Source organism: Arvicanthis niloticus, chromosome 3, assembly GCF_011762505.2.
Source record: "Arvicanthis niloticus isolate mArvNil1 chromosome 3, mArvNil1.pat.X, whole genome shotgun sequence".
NCBI classification, from domain to species: domain Eukaryota; kingdom Metazoa; phylum Chordata; class Mammalia; order Rodentia; family Muridae; genus Arvicanthis; species Arvicanthis niloticus.
This window is the reverse complement of record NC_047660.1, coordinates 61,237,354-61,250,021: the sequence shown is the minus strand read 5'-3', so window position 1 is coordinate 61,250,021 and position 12,668 is coordinate 61,237,354. Positions and strand designations below refer to the sequence as shown.

General features: G+C 39.1%; 1 protein-coding gene across 5 annotated transcripts in view; it reads right to left on the bottom strand.

The window, feature by feature from the left end:
* Positions 1-339: 339 nt before the first annotated feature.
* Zdhhc20 (zDHHC palmitoyltransferase 20) overlaps positions 340-12,668 on the bottom strand; it is a 58,778-nt gene continuing 46,449 nt past the window's right edge. For 2 of the 5 annotated variants that reach the window (XM_034497686.2, XM_034497689.2), the window contains 5 exons: positions 9,651-9,777; positions 7,582-7,671; positions 6,229-6,344; positions 4,944-5,020; positions 340-3,971 (listed from right to left, as the gene is read on the bottom strand). In XM_034497686.2, the coding sequence (XP_034353577.1) occupies positions 4,983-5,020; positions 6,229-6,344; positions 7,582-7,671; positions 9,651-9,777 (371 nt within the window). In that variant the 3' untranslated portion in view covers positions 340-3,971; positions 4,944-4,982. Of the gene's footprint in view, positions 3,972-4,943; positions 5,021-6,228; positions 6,345-6,675; positions 6,721-7,581; positions 7,672-9,650; positions 9,778-12,668 lie in introns of all 5 variants that reach the window. The other 3 variants (XM_076930932.1, XM_076930933.1, XR_013109342.1) reach the window with 2 other exon arrangements.

The following is a 12,668-nucleotide window of genomic DNA, read 5'->3' as shown; positions in this document are numbered from 1 at the left end:
TCTTAGAGTTTCCAGAAATTACTAAGCTCTGCAACTAGGTCAGCAGTTCTCAACATGGGAGTCATGACCCTTCACAGAGGTTGTCTGTCTAAGACCATGAAAAAACAGATATGTTATAATTCATAACAACAGCAAAATTAGTTATAAAGTAGCAACAAAAATAACTGTATGGTTGGGGGTCACCATAACATGATAAACTAAATTAAAGGGTCACAGCATTAGGAAGGCTGAGAACCACCAAACTAAACAATACCTTTAATAGATATTTATGTGGATCAAAATGACAATTATTTTCTCATTTGACAAATATAAGAGCAACAAAACCATTCAAAAACAAGACAAGATCTTTATCTGTTTATTAATAAGGTAATTATGGTTTCTGAAAAAAAGTTGTAAAATGAACACATAGTAATGTAGGTTAGACCATCCAAAATACAGAGCAAAGAGTCATTGGTCATGGTTCAGGTTCACATAATGAGAAATAAATAGAAGGCTATGCTATTGATAAGACAACTAAGGTAAACTATTATTTCAAACTTGTTTATAGAAAAGCATATTAAATATCACCTTAAATAGTATCCATCTTTTCTTTTAAATGGGCATAGGCTTGTCTGTAATCATGTACAAATATAATAAACTAACAGCTTTCTTAGCTCCTTAATACAAATACAATTCCTTGCTTCACGTAACTCAAGAAAATAATATAGCATGAAGTCATTAGAAAAATATGGACCTTTCTGAATCTCTATTGTATTTTAAATTTGAATTTAAAAATACAGCTTAGGTCATATGAAACATGAATTTCAGATTAACATCTTATTTGTACTTTTACATATGTTCTTACTAGTTTGACCAAAATGCAAAAATATGATATCTTAATATCAGTTAAAAATACTTATCCACGCTAGAAGTACTACTTTGTAGAACAAGATGTGAGCGAAGCGTAGTTCTGAGTTACTGCCCAGTCAATGCCCCAAATACGCAGGCCCTAATAACACTAAGCCTGTAACATAGTTTTGCTTCAGAGATAACTGGGGGTCTCATGACTCATTTCAAGCATTCCTGTAAACAGTCAAAATCTGCTTTCTGTAAGAATCAAAATTCAAGTAAAGACCATATATTTAAGGTAACTTGTTATGCTTTAAACACATCGAATCATAACTACTATGTAAAAAGTTTTTAAAAAATCATTCTTGTATGAAGACAAAACTCAACTTTGTAAACATGTTCATGTCAATAGCTGGTACACTGCAGCTGCTTTGGTTGGCACAGTGACAGTGGTCAGGTGCCGCAGGTACTCAACAGTCAAGTACCTCTGTACCCAGGTAAACCAAGTCTCTTGTCTGATGTTTTTAATGGCAAGGGCAAGACCTGAAATTCAATTCCACTTTCTTCACAAATGTTCAAGTGTTTGAAATTTTGGCAAAGCTTCGTTTCAATGTAGTCCCTCCCCATCCCCTCAGCTGATAGCAAGACTAAACAGCCAGCCTTTCCCTGACTCCCATACCACTTGCTGGCCCCAACGAATGGTTCACTGACATGTACAAACAGCTTCAGCTTGGGCCAGGGATGTAGCTCAGTGGTAGAGGACTTGCCTAATATCCAGAAGGCCCTGGGTTTGATTCCCCAGCACTAAAATGAAACAAAACCAAAACAAAAGGCAGCTAAATATTTTAGAACGTGGCAAAAAGCTGGCTATAAAGGTTACCAAAGTGGAAAACTAAAAATGGTTTTACTATGCTAATGGAGAAATGATAAGAACTCAGAAATCTGATACTTCTACATAATAGTAAGTTAAAGGGACAAATTATGCCAGGTGCATGCAAATCCCTTTATCTAAATATAGAAACACTGAAATACTAGAACATTTCTGAAAGTAGCATGCAAAATACCAAATTGAGGTTGTATTTCTGGTTAGTAATTGATCTTTTTTTCCTCTCTTGGATTTTTGACACAGGTTTCATGCAGCACAAGCTACTTTTGATGCTGAGAATTAACTAGACCAACTTGATTCAGACTCCCAAGTGCTGAGATGGCCAGCATGCACCAGCATGCCTAGCAGTAACTGGTATCTCTTAATTCTTGTTTTTTTAGAATGACGTTTTAACAATAAAGAGTTGAAATGAAGAGGAATTCATACTACATACACTCTTAAACCTTGGTGCTAAAGCTAACTCACTCCTTTGGTCCAAAGGGAAAGTTACTTAAGATTCACAATTAGTGTAGTCAATGGGAATTCAATGAACTTCCCAAATTGCAAAGTTAGAACAGCAGCTGTCTTGATTTATGCAGGATTAGGAAATCACAGCAGTATCTTTAGTGTAATGTTTGCTATCCAGAGGACTTGAGAGCTACTTGGTGGGTAAATGAAAAGCAAGGTTATTTGCAACCTTCAACACTGGGTAATGTTGGGAGTCCTGTAGTCCATCATGCAGGATGCCCTCTCCTCCACAATCTTACTGTGAACACAAAGACCCTGCAGAGCCACACCCCAGAAAACAGCACATCAGAGACTTCGCTCTGCTGGGCCACTGCAAGCAATCATTTTGGGCTTGTTTCTTTGATAACGGTATAAACCAAGACCAGCATCTCTGCATTGCCTTTTTACAGATCAGTGGACTAATCTAAATACAGCCATTCCTGTTAAAGCCACTAGATGCTAAAAAACATACTATCTTTTAAAAAGTGAGTCTATGTGCACCATAGTGCACATGTAAATCAGAGGACAACGTGAGGGAGCTGGCTATCTTCGTCCAGACGAGAGTCATGTCAGGCTGTAGGTTCCTCTCTACTGAAACATTTCTCCAGCCCAAGACTGGGAATTGGTGTTTTTGTTTTATTTATTTCATCCTCATCTGAACTACACTGTTTTTAAGTCACTGATTACTCTGTTATAGGATTACTGTAAAGTACCACAGTAATTTTTAGACATTGCCTAAACTGAAAGCTTATTCAATAGCATGTTGTAGTTTGCATACTTTTAGAGATGAAAATTTGTTTAGTTGTTTATAATATTCCTTCCATCATTCACTTTTTAGCCACTCCCACCTATTCATGTATGTGTTGTCTTCAGATAGCATGCTTTGTGCTTCCCTGCCCATATAAAATTCCCCTGAAAACTCAACAAATAATAATTAAGAAGGAGAGAATACCAAAATACTTTTTTCCTACCGTTTCCTTTGAGCCTTGGGCTCACACTACACTACGTGGTTGTATTATTCTGTGTTTTGGATACGGTCTTACGTAACCAATGCTAGACTCAAATTCACAGCAATCTTACCTCAGCCTTCTGAGTGCTGGGATTACAGGCATGTGCCACTTGGCTTTTAAAAGTACTAATTAGAAGTATCAATGCTTCTAACTAAACCTTCGGTGAATTACATTAATATCTTCAATGTTCTAAATGATTATATTTAGGTATCTGAATCCTTCTGAGTGTTATTTTATAGCCAATAATTAAAAAATCTTTATTAAAATGTTGAAAAGTATAAAACAGTAATTATAAATTAGTAAACATCTAATAAAAAAAGCAGTATTTCTTTCCCTTATACAGCACAATAATCAGTGATTTGGGTATCATTTTTAGCCCCCATTTGCCCTAGGTATACTTCACCACAGACAACTTTTTAGTTTGTTTTGGAGGTGAAAACTAATGTGGATACTAATAACTCTAATGCTGTAACTCAGATGTTAAAAATACATATGGCATGTTAACATGTGACGATAGCATTGTAAAACAGGTGTTATTTCCAAAGGAAAATTAAGTCACTTTTGAGCTGTGAGGCATTGTTACACATGGACACTAAAAATTAAGGCATCTTTCTGCTCTGTAGTGCTTCTGTGGATCCATCAAACTGTACAAACACTGCCTTTTAAAAAATATATCTTCTGTTACACTTCAATTATTTCATTCCATCGATCATTTTCTTGCAAATAAAATTGAAAATAGTCCAAAATGTGTTTTTATATACCTACAAAAACAGAATTAAATTATTAGTTGAAAGCCAATTTTTCTATTTCCTTAGATATTTAATAAATGGTCCTGTAGAATAAACAAACTAGGAATCAAATTCTTGAGTTCTACTACAATAATACAGACTCTGTTAGCAGTGAAGGAGGGAACAATCCAGCTTAGACCAAAGACTTGCACTCAGCACACCCTGCCTGGCCCTTGGATACCTCACATTGGCCTACCACTAGAGAAACTTTAGTTGGGAATTCTCTGACTACCCAAGCAGTACAGATGCAGGAAGCACCGGTTGGGAACTTTAGCTCCAAGTGCCTGGGATGGATGGGAGTGTGCCCAATATGCAGACCCTGCAAACAAGCTTCTCTTCATAGTGTAGCCTATTCTGCCAGATGTGAGACTTGGAACCTCTACTTCTGGGGCCTGGATCTCACTCTGTCCTTGGCCTTGGGCCCTGTCTCTATCACTGCATAGGCTCTGGATCCTTGTCAAAGACCTGACCTCATGATAAACCTAGAGTGGAGGATGCAGATGTTCCACTTGGAAGACCAGAGATGAGATCCTCTGGGAAAAATAAAAGTAGCCAGGAAGGAAGGCAACACTCAATGTGTGTTGCTCTGGGTCATAGGTTTGAGACAATGCTTTGTGGCTATGTCTTACAAAACCATCATTAATAAACCCAGAAGCCTGTTGTCAGCCTTTAATCAATCTTCACTTGATCAAACATCTTCAAATAATGGCAAACCACTCTTTTCATTATCAGTTAGTTTTTTCATTAATCCACTAACAAATTGCTAGTAACATTGTGTTAGAAGTGTTAAGGAAAATGAAGATTCTGGCAGAAGTCATATTCAGAGTCATAGGACAGAGCTGTTTGATCTGAGTGACATAGTTGAAAAAAATTATAAATTGTTTTGAGATGAAATATGCAAATAAACTACATTTGCTGAAGGAAATTACCTTTATATTGTCTTACCTTGCACTCATCAAATGGTTAGTTATGAACAAGTAGTACTCAATTTTCTATTGCCACTGTAACATGGTTATTTGTCCCTGTAAACATATAATTAATTATAAGACAAAAGAAAGTATTAAGTTTCTAGCTCAATGGTGAGGCTCATTACATGAAAAGTAACATGTGAGTATAAAGAAGAACGCAGGTGTGAGTGCAGCCTGTTAGAGCTCCTCAGCTTCTCTATGCCTGCTGTGTGAACATGCTGCCATGTTCCAGATGTTAAGCAGCTGTAATTATGAAGTCCATGAAACACCTCTCCCCATTACCTCACCTAGGAGCTGACTAACCTTAAAGACCCTATGACACTTATTAACAGATTCTCTTTAGTTATTTATATGATGTTTTTGACACTAGGTTCTGTGTGGCCCAGGATGGTCCCAAACTCACAGAAATCCTTAAGCTCAGCTTTTGAGGACTGGGATACAAGGGTGTGCCACCAAGGAAAAAAGCTCTAGTGAGTCCCTGCCCTCTACACAAGGATCAGAGGCATTCACACAGTTCATAGGATACTTCCTGGAGTCACTATGAATTGATCTGAGTATCTCAAACTCTTTCCTATAGTGCAGGCAGATTACTGACAGCCATGTAACCACTGGAATCAAGAAGCACCTGAGATAGCCTGACACAGGATTTGGACTTGTGATGGGAGGAAAGTGGTCAGATGATACTGCAAACCCAGTTCTGACCAGAAATTCCACTTAGTCTGAGCTGCCGTTCTACACTGCATCACATTTCACAAATTGAGTCTGTAAGAAAAGCTAAAGCCTTGTCCAAAATATTCTTTAAATTAGACTACAAAGCTCCCTGCATTCTCAGGTTTCACAAGGAGTCTAGGCTTGTGGAGAAGTTGTGATTCTAATGCCTCAGCCTCCCAAGAACTAGAATTATAGGCTTGTGCCATCATACCTAGTTGAGTACAATGCTTTTCAAACACTGCTTTCAACTAAGTATATACTGGAACACTAAGGAAAGTTCTTAAAATATTATTCAAATTAGCCAAGGCCAAACTAACTTTCTATATTATATAGACTGGTGCAGAAATGTGTGGCTGGGAAAGAGCCCAGCTAACAGTGAGCAGAGTACAGCCAGACACTGCCTCTGCCCCGTCCTAACAAACACCAGTATCTTAGGCATGCCGATCAGCAGCTTCCCAAGTTCTCTTATCTCAAATATCACACAATTTTGGTTTTCTACTGTATGTGTTTAATCTGGTGATCTTCCTGTGAACCAGATTAAGAATTATTACCTGATTTGGTGATTCCTTCTTCAGCTCCATTCTCTAGCCACTGAGATTCACTGTCCAACAAACGGTTTTTTGATTCACTAAGTGGTTTGATAGGAAAAGGTTGATTTGAGCCAATACTGAAAAAGAAGCAGACAATTCAGTGAATAGTTTAATGCTCAATTAAGGATACTTAATAATTAATAAGCAGCAAATTAGTATTCCTTCTCTGAAATATGTGAGGGCCACTCATGAGATCTTAGCACTCTGAAAAGGCTCTCTCCAGGAGAAAAATACCCACACCCCCACCCCAGTAAAATGGCTCTCTAGGCCCAAAAGTGTATATTCTAGCACTGCCAAAGAAACCAGTTAGACTGAGAAACAGCTTTGGGGCTGGCGGGAAGGCTTTAACACTTGTTAATCGGGAGCTGTCCTAGCACAGGGACAGGTGAGGAGCTATATGTCAGTTACCTGTCATCTCCCAAGTTTTCTGCTTTCTACCTCTGCAGTTTAGATCTAAGGGGAAAAAATGATTCAGTAATTTATCGTAGACTTATTTTTCTAGCTAAGAAAACCAGGGAAGAAGGGAATGGAGGCAGGAAAGGAGGAAAGGCATTGCCAGGTGCTTATGGGACAGACTCTCTGCTGGTGCTTTATACACTATCTCCACCCTCTCAGAAACCCAAGGAAAGGAAACAGAGCTAAAAACAGACTTGCTGAGTGACTAAAAGCCACAGTAAATGCTGGGGCTGAAGGGCCGAAGGCTTTTGGTACAGCATTAGGCCTGTCTGCTGATGTCAACATTGTATGGAGCTTAAAGCCCTCTTTTTCCTTTCAATTTTTGTGTTGAAATATGAATTTATGAATCAATTTTCTTGATATGCAACTATGTTAAGAAATTTCTTTTGAATAAGAAAATATTTGTATTTTCAAAATTCTCATTAGTTATTCTGATGTAATTAAAATCTAGTTATCAAAATTAATGACAGTGGTTTTTATCATTTTCTTTAAAAAAAATCAACTTGGTACAAACCATGTAACGAAGTTTTAAAAGGGAATCCTACTTCTTAGGATGAAGACATTGTATTCTCCTGGCTTCCTGGTTTTCCCAGATACTGAGCTGCATGTGACTGTCCTGATCTGACTAACGACACACTCTGCTCCGCTGTGTTTGAGTTGTATGAAGGTATATACTAAGAATATCAGGCACCTAACACGTATCAGTCCTCCATTAAAAAAAAGAACATCAATAGATTTTTTTTCTTTTTCTGTCTGCTTCCTCGAGTGCTACTGTTTGTGTATGAATCATTCATGCAGAACACAGACATCAGACTGTTTTATAATGAATATTGAAAATCTTAGGAACAAGAAACACACCTTCTGATGTATTCGCTCTGGTTTGCAACAGAAGCTTGTTCTGGATCCATCCCCACAAGGCGAGTTGGAAAACTGCAACCATCACCCAAGCTGAAGAATGAGAAATGGTAATTATCTAGTACTCACTTAACAACAAAGGTCCAGTTTAAGATTTGCTTTTCAGAAGAATGGCAGAAATAAATCACTAAAGCTTATCAAGTCAGAGATCAAGTCCCAAGATTTCTAAGTTTAGAATTTACTGCCCGAAGACAGCCTTTTCTCTTTTAACTCACATGTACTTAGAAACAATGTCCTCAATGTTGATTAAGATCACAATGCAGGCTGGTTAAGAGCACTGGCTGCTCCTCTACAGCACCCGGTTCAATTCCTAGCACCCACATGGCAGCTCACAACTATCAATAACTCCAGTTCCAGGGGATCTGATACCATTTTCTGACCCCCGTAGACACCAGGAACACACACAGCACATATATACACACATATACAATCTCAGAAGATATTTGACAACAAAAAGGGGAAGCCCACTCCAATTATAAATTCACTGATCAGAGAAAATATCCTAATAATCAGAGAGTATGCATTTCACTCAACAGGAGTAGACAACTCTTCGTTGAAAACATGAGAAAATAAAGCACACCTCAACATACAGCAACACGGTTTACAGAAAATGAAACACACACACACACACACACACACACACGCAATAGCAAACAGTATCATAGAGCTGTGGGAAGCAGCTCCAGGTAGGCCCAGGAGGAGTCCCTCAAGTGGGGAGGAGACAGAAGAGACACTGCTAGCAGTTCCCCTACTGATGAGCACTTCAAAGCCAGAGTCAGGTTCAATCAGCTGGGCATGTGTACATACCTGTAATCCTAACACTGGGGAGACAAATGGGCAGATCAGAGTTCAAGACTAGTTTGGGCTAGGGGACCCTGCCTCAAAAAAACAAAACACAAGCTAAAAGAAAAACAAACTAAAAAACAAGAAAACAAAACAAAACAGACAAAAAAACAAAAACAAAAAACCCCTAACTTCAACTAATCACAAACAAAAGAAACCTAAAAAAAGCTACATTAAATTTAATTACAATAAGATTTTGTGATTAACAAAAGTCTGAAAAGTATCTGAAGAAGGTATATGAAGTTAAAACAAAACAACAAGGTGATTACATCCATCAGCAGAAAATAAGGCAAGCCAGAAGACAGTAAGCAATGTCTAGAGGTCTACACCAGGGAAAATAAAAAATAAAAATGAAGGCAAGCAAGCCATTTTCAGATAGAAAACATCAATTTAACTAAAGAAAAGCCTCTACAATCCCCTGACCTCCTTTAGAGACAGGGCCTAACTATCTGATTATATAACCCAGACTAGTGTCAAACTCATGATGATCCTCCTGCAGTGTGAGCCTCTATCCAGCATACCTCCAGATCTCAGAGTTAGGATTAGAGTTAGTTCATGTATCACTTACACCTCAGGTAAAACCCATTATGTGTTCAGACTTTAGGAAATAAAGCTATGTTGGATGTGGTGGGACAAGCCTTTCTAGGAGCCCTCTGGAGGCAACAGTGCATCGTTGTGAGTTCCAGGCCAGCCAGGGCAACATAGTGAGACTCTTGTTTCATACTTAAAAAAAAAAAAAAAAAAAAAAGTCTGGAGAGATGGCTCTGCAATTAAGAGCAGTAGAGTATTCTTCCCAGAGGTCCTGAATTAAATTCCCAGCAATCACATAGTGGCTCACAATCATCTATATTGAGATCTGATGCAGATGTACATGCAGATAGAGTACTTATATATACATAAAATGAATCTTTTAAAAACAGAGAGAGATAAGAACACCTACACACACTTTATTTCTGTTCTATAATCTATGAAAATATGTTTTATGTTCCTAAAAGTGATTTAATTTCATTTTAAGAGCTTTTTAAAGTTATTTTTATTTTTCTACTCTCCATTCAAATGTATACTTACTGTACCTAATTTTTAAAAAAGCAAATATATCATTTTATGTATACTCAAGATATTTAGCCAGAGGCAAAGACTACCACTGACCCCTACATTTTGTAACTTACCTTGAAAATATTGGAACTAGCCAATATTTCTTTTCATCACCAAAAACTTGTCTCCAATTTTTACTGCATCCAAGAGAGAAACCATTTCCATCTATTCCATAAGAAAACGTAGGTGCACGAAATGATTCTGTTTACAAAAAACAAAATAAAACAAACCACAAGTATGTATACATACATGAATAAATCTCGTGTATTTAAAAATTATGAAGGAAATGAGAAATATTAATTTTTTGCCAATGTTTTTGACATAGACAGCTATAAATATAATAACAGGAGATACAAGGAATGATCTGAGATGACCAATGTCCTAATTATCCTGATCTGATTGTTATTCTAGACATCTCAGCAGATACATAATTATGTTAATTAAAACAAAATCTACTTTTAAAAAGATAAATTTGACTTACTTGATAAAAGCATATTTAATTTCAACCCTCCAAAATGAAAGGCCCAAATAATTACCTAATATTACATTTATTTGTTTATAAATAAATAAATAAACAAACAACCAGGGTCTCCCTGTGTAGCTCTGGCTATCTTGGAACTTACTATGTAGAGCAAACTGACCTTGATTCCCCCCCCCCCCCCCCCCCCCCCCCCCCGAGACAGAGTTTCTCTGTGTAGCCCTGGCTGTCCTGGAACTCACTCTGTAGATCAGGCTGGCCTCGAGCTCAGAAATCCCCGCCTGCCTCTGCCTCCCAAGTGCTGGGATTAAAGGCGTGCGCCACCACCGCCCGGCCAAACTGACCTTGAACCTACAAAAATCCACCTGCTTCTGCCTCCCAAGTGCTGAGATTAAAGGTGTGGGCTGCTATGCCCAGCCATATACTGTTTGAAAAAAAAAAAAGCAGTATTTGAACATTAGACTTTTGATTTATTCTATTTTGTGGTGCTAGAAACTGAGCTCTTACACATGCTAGTCCAGTGCTCTCCCACTGAGCTAGATACCTAGCCTTTAATAAAGATATTCTACTTGATTTATTAATTTCAATTTATTTTTAAGGTACTGGAATTTGTTTACTTTATTAAAAAATTTTTTTCTTTTACTTATTCACTTTATATCCCACTCACTCCCCCCTCCCAGACATCCCTCCCACAATCCTTCCCCCCTCTTCTACTCTGAGTGGGGGGAGGGCTGGATATCTCCACCACCCTGGCCCTTCAGGTCTCTATGAGCTGTGTGCTTCTTCTCTCACTGAGGCTGGACAAGGCAGCCCAGCCAGAAGAACATATCCCATGTACAGGCAACAGCTTTTGGGAGAGACCCCATTCTAGTTCAGTTGTTCAGGACCCACGTGAAGGCCAAGCTGTGTATCTGTTACATATGAGTAAATATGATACGTCCTTTGGTTGGTAGTTCAGACTCTGAGAGACCCTAGGGCCCAGGTTAGTTTGTTCTGTGGGTCTTCCTGTGGAGTTCCCATCCTCTTTTAGGCTGCAATCCTTCCTCCTATTCTTCCATAAGAGTCCCCAAGCTCCATCCACTATGTGGCTGTGGGTGTCTGTAACTGTCTGAGTCAGCTGCTGGGTGGAGCCTCTCAGAGGACAACATGCTCCTGTCAGTATGGTTCAGGAGTCTGATGGAGGTGCAGGAGAGGCAGTGGGAGACTGGGAACTTGTACACTCTTTATTGGTGAACTTCCTATATATTCTTAACAACATAGGTACTGGGATCCAAACGAAAAATTAGGTAGAATTTCTACAAATCTAGTCTAAGAAAACCTACATTTACTAAGTGGTGAGAGTCCTGTGCCCTTGTGAGTACAGAGTAAAGGCAGCTCATCTTGTAGGACGGAAACTGTGTCTTGGGGTAAGGGGAGTGTAGGTGAGGATGGAATGGAGCTCAGGACCTTAGCCAATGAGACAAAGAGGGAGGCCAGAGGCCACTGCTTCCAGCTTTCATGTAGAGATCTAGAGTGAGGGCTAGGCAGATACAGGTATCACAAGAAAAGTTGTGCTTTGTTTTTAAAGACAAAGCCCTTCAGCATCTTACGGGCTGACGGGATGGAGCCAGACTGACAGTACAGAAAAGCAAATAAAAGCAGAGGCAACCTAGAGGAAAAGACAGAGTCTCAGGCAGAGTTCCAAGGTAAATCTTGCAGGAAGGCTGACACACACGGGAGGGAAAGGAGACATGTACAGAAGGCAGGAAAGGTGAGAAGACGGGAGATTGCTTGTGGCTTCTCAACATTTTTCTCTGAAGGACTCAAAATAGTAAGAACAGAATGGAGAAAATCAGGGCCAGGTGTGGTGCACACCTTTAGTTCCAGCACTTGGGAGGCAGAGGCAGGTGGATCTCTGATTTTCAAGCCAGCCTGGTCTACAGAGTGAGTTCCAGGACAACCAGGGCTACAAACAGAAACTCAGTCTCAAAAAACCAACCCTGTCTCCCCTCCCCCCAAAAATCTAGATTAATAAGGAAAATAGCTGAGGAGGCTGACTGACCTTACCACCACCATTTCCACCCTCAGCCTTTTGTTTCTGACAGTCTTTTAAGCTGGCCTTGATCTCACTGTGGCTGAACTAGACTATACAAAAACATCAGATTATATTACATTGGATTTGAATTAATGATACTCTGACATAGTACTTATTTCTATAATTTTGGAAGTATATGCACACAGGCTAATTCATGACATAAACTGGGGTTTCACTAGCAAAACAACAATGGAAACCATTATTTAAGGACAACAGCAGTGTGCCTAGAAACACATGCTGTGGTCTGAAGCTCAACTGACTCCTAAGACATGTGCTCAAGGGTTAGCTGCTAGCTGATGGCATCACTTGAAGGTGGTGAAACTTTAAGAGGTGAAGCCTTGTTAGAGGAAGTAAGTCATGGAGGAAAGGGTAAGGTCCTTAAAGAACTTACTGGGACCTGAAGGGTCCTGTCTCCTTTGCCTCCTCTCCTTCTTGGCTGTCAGTGGGTCAGCAGTTTTGTTGCACTGCATGTTCCTACCACAGCACATGGATTCCCCACAGCACACAGCACAGGAGGTGAACCACGACTGAGACCTCTAA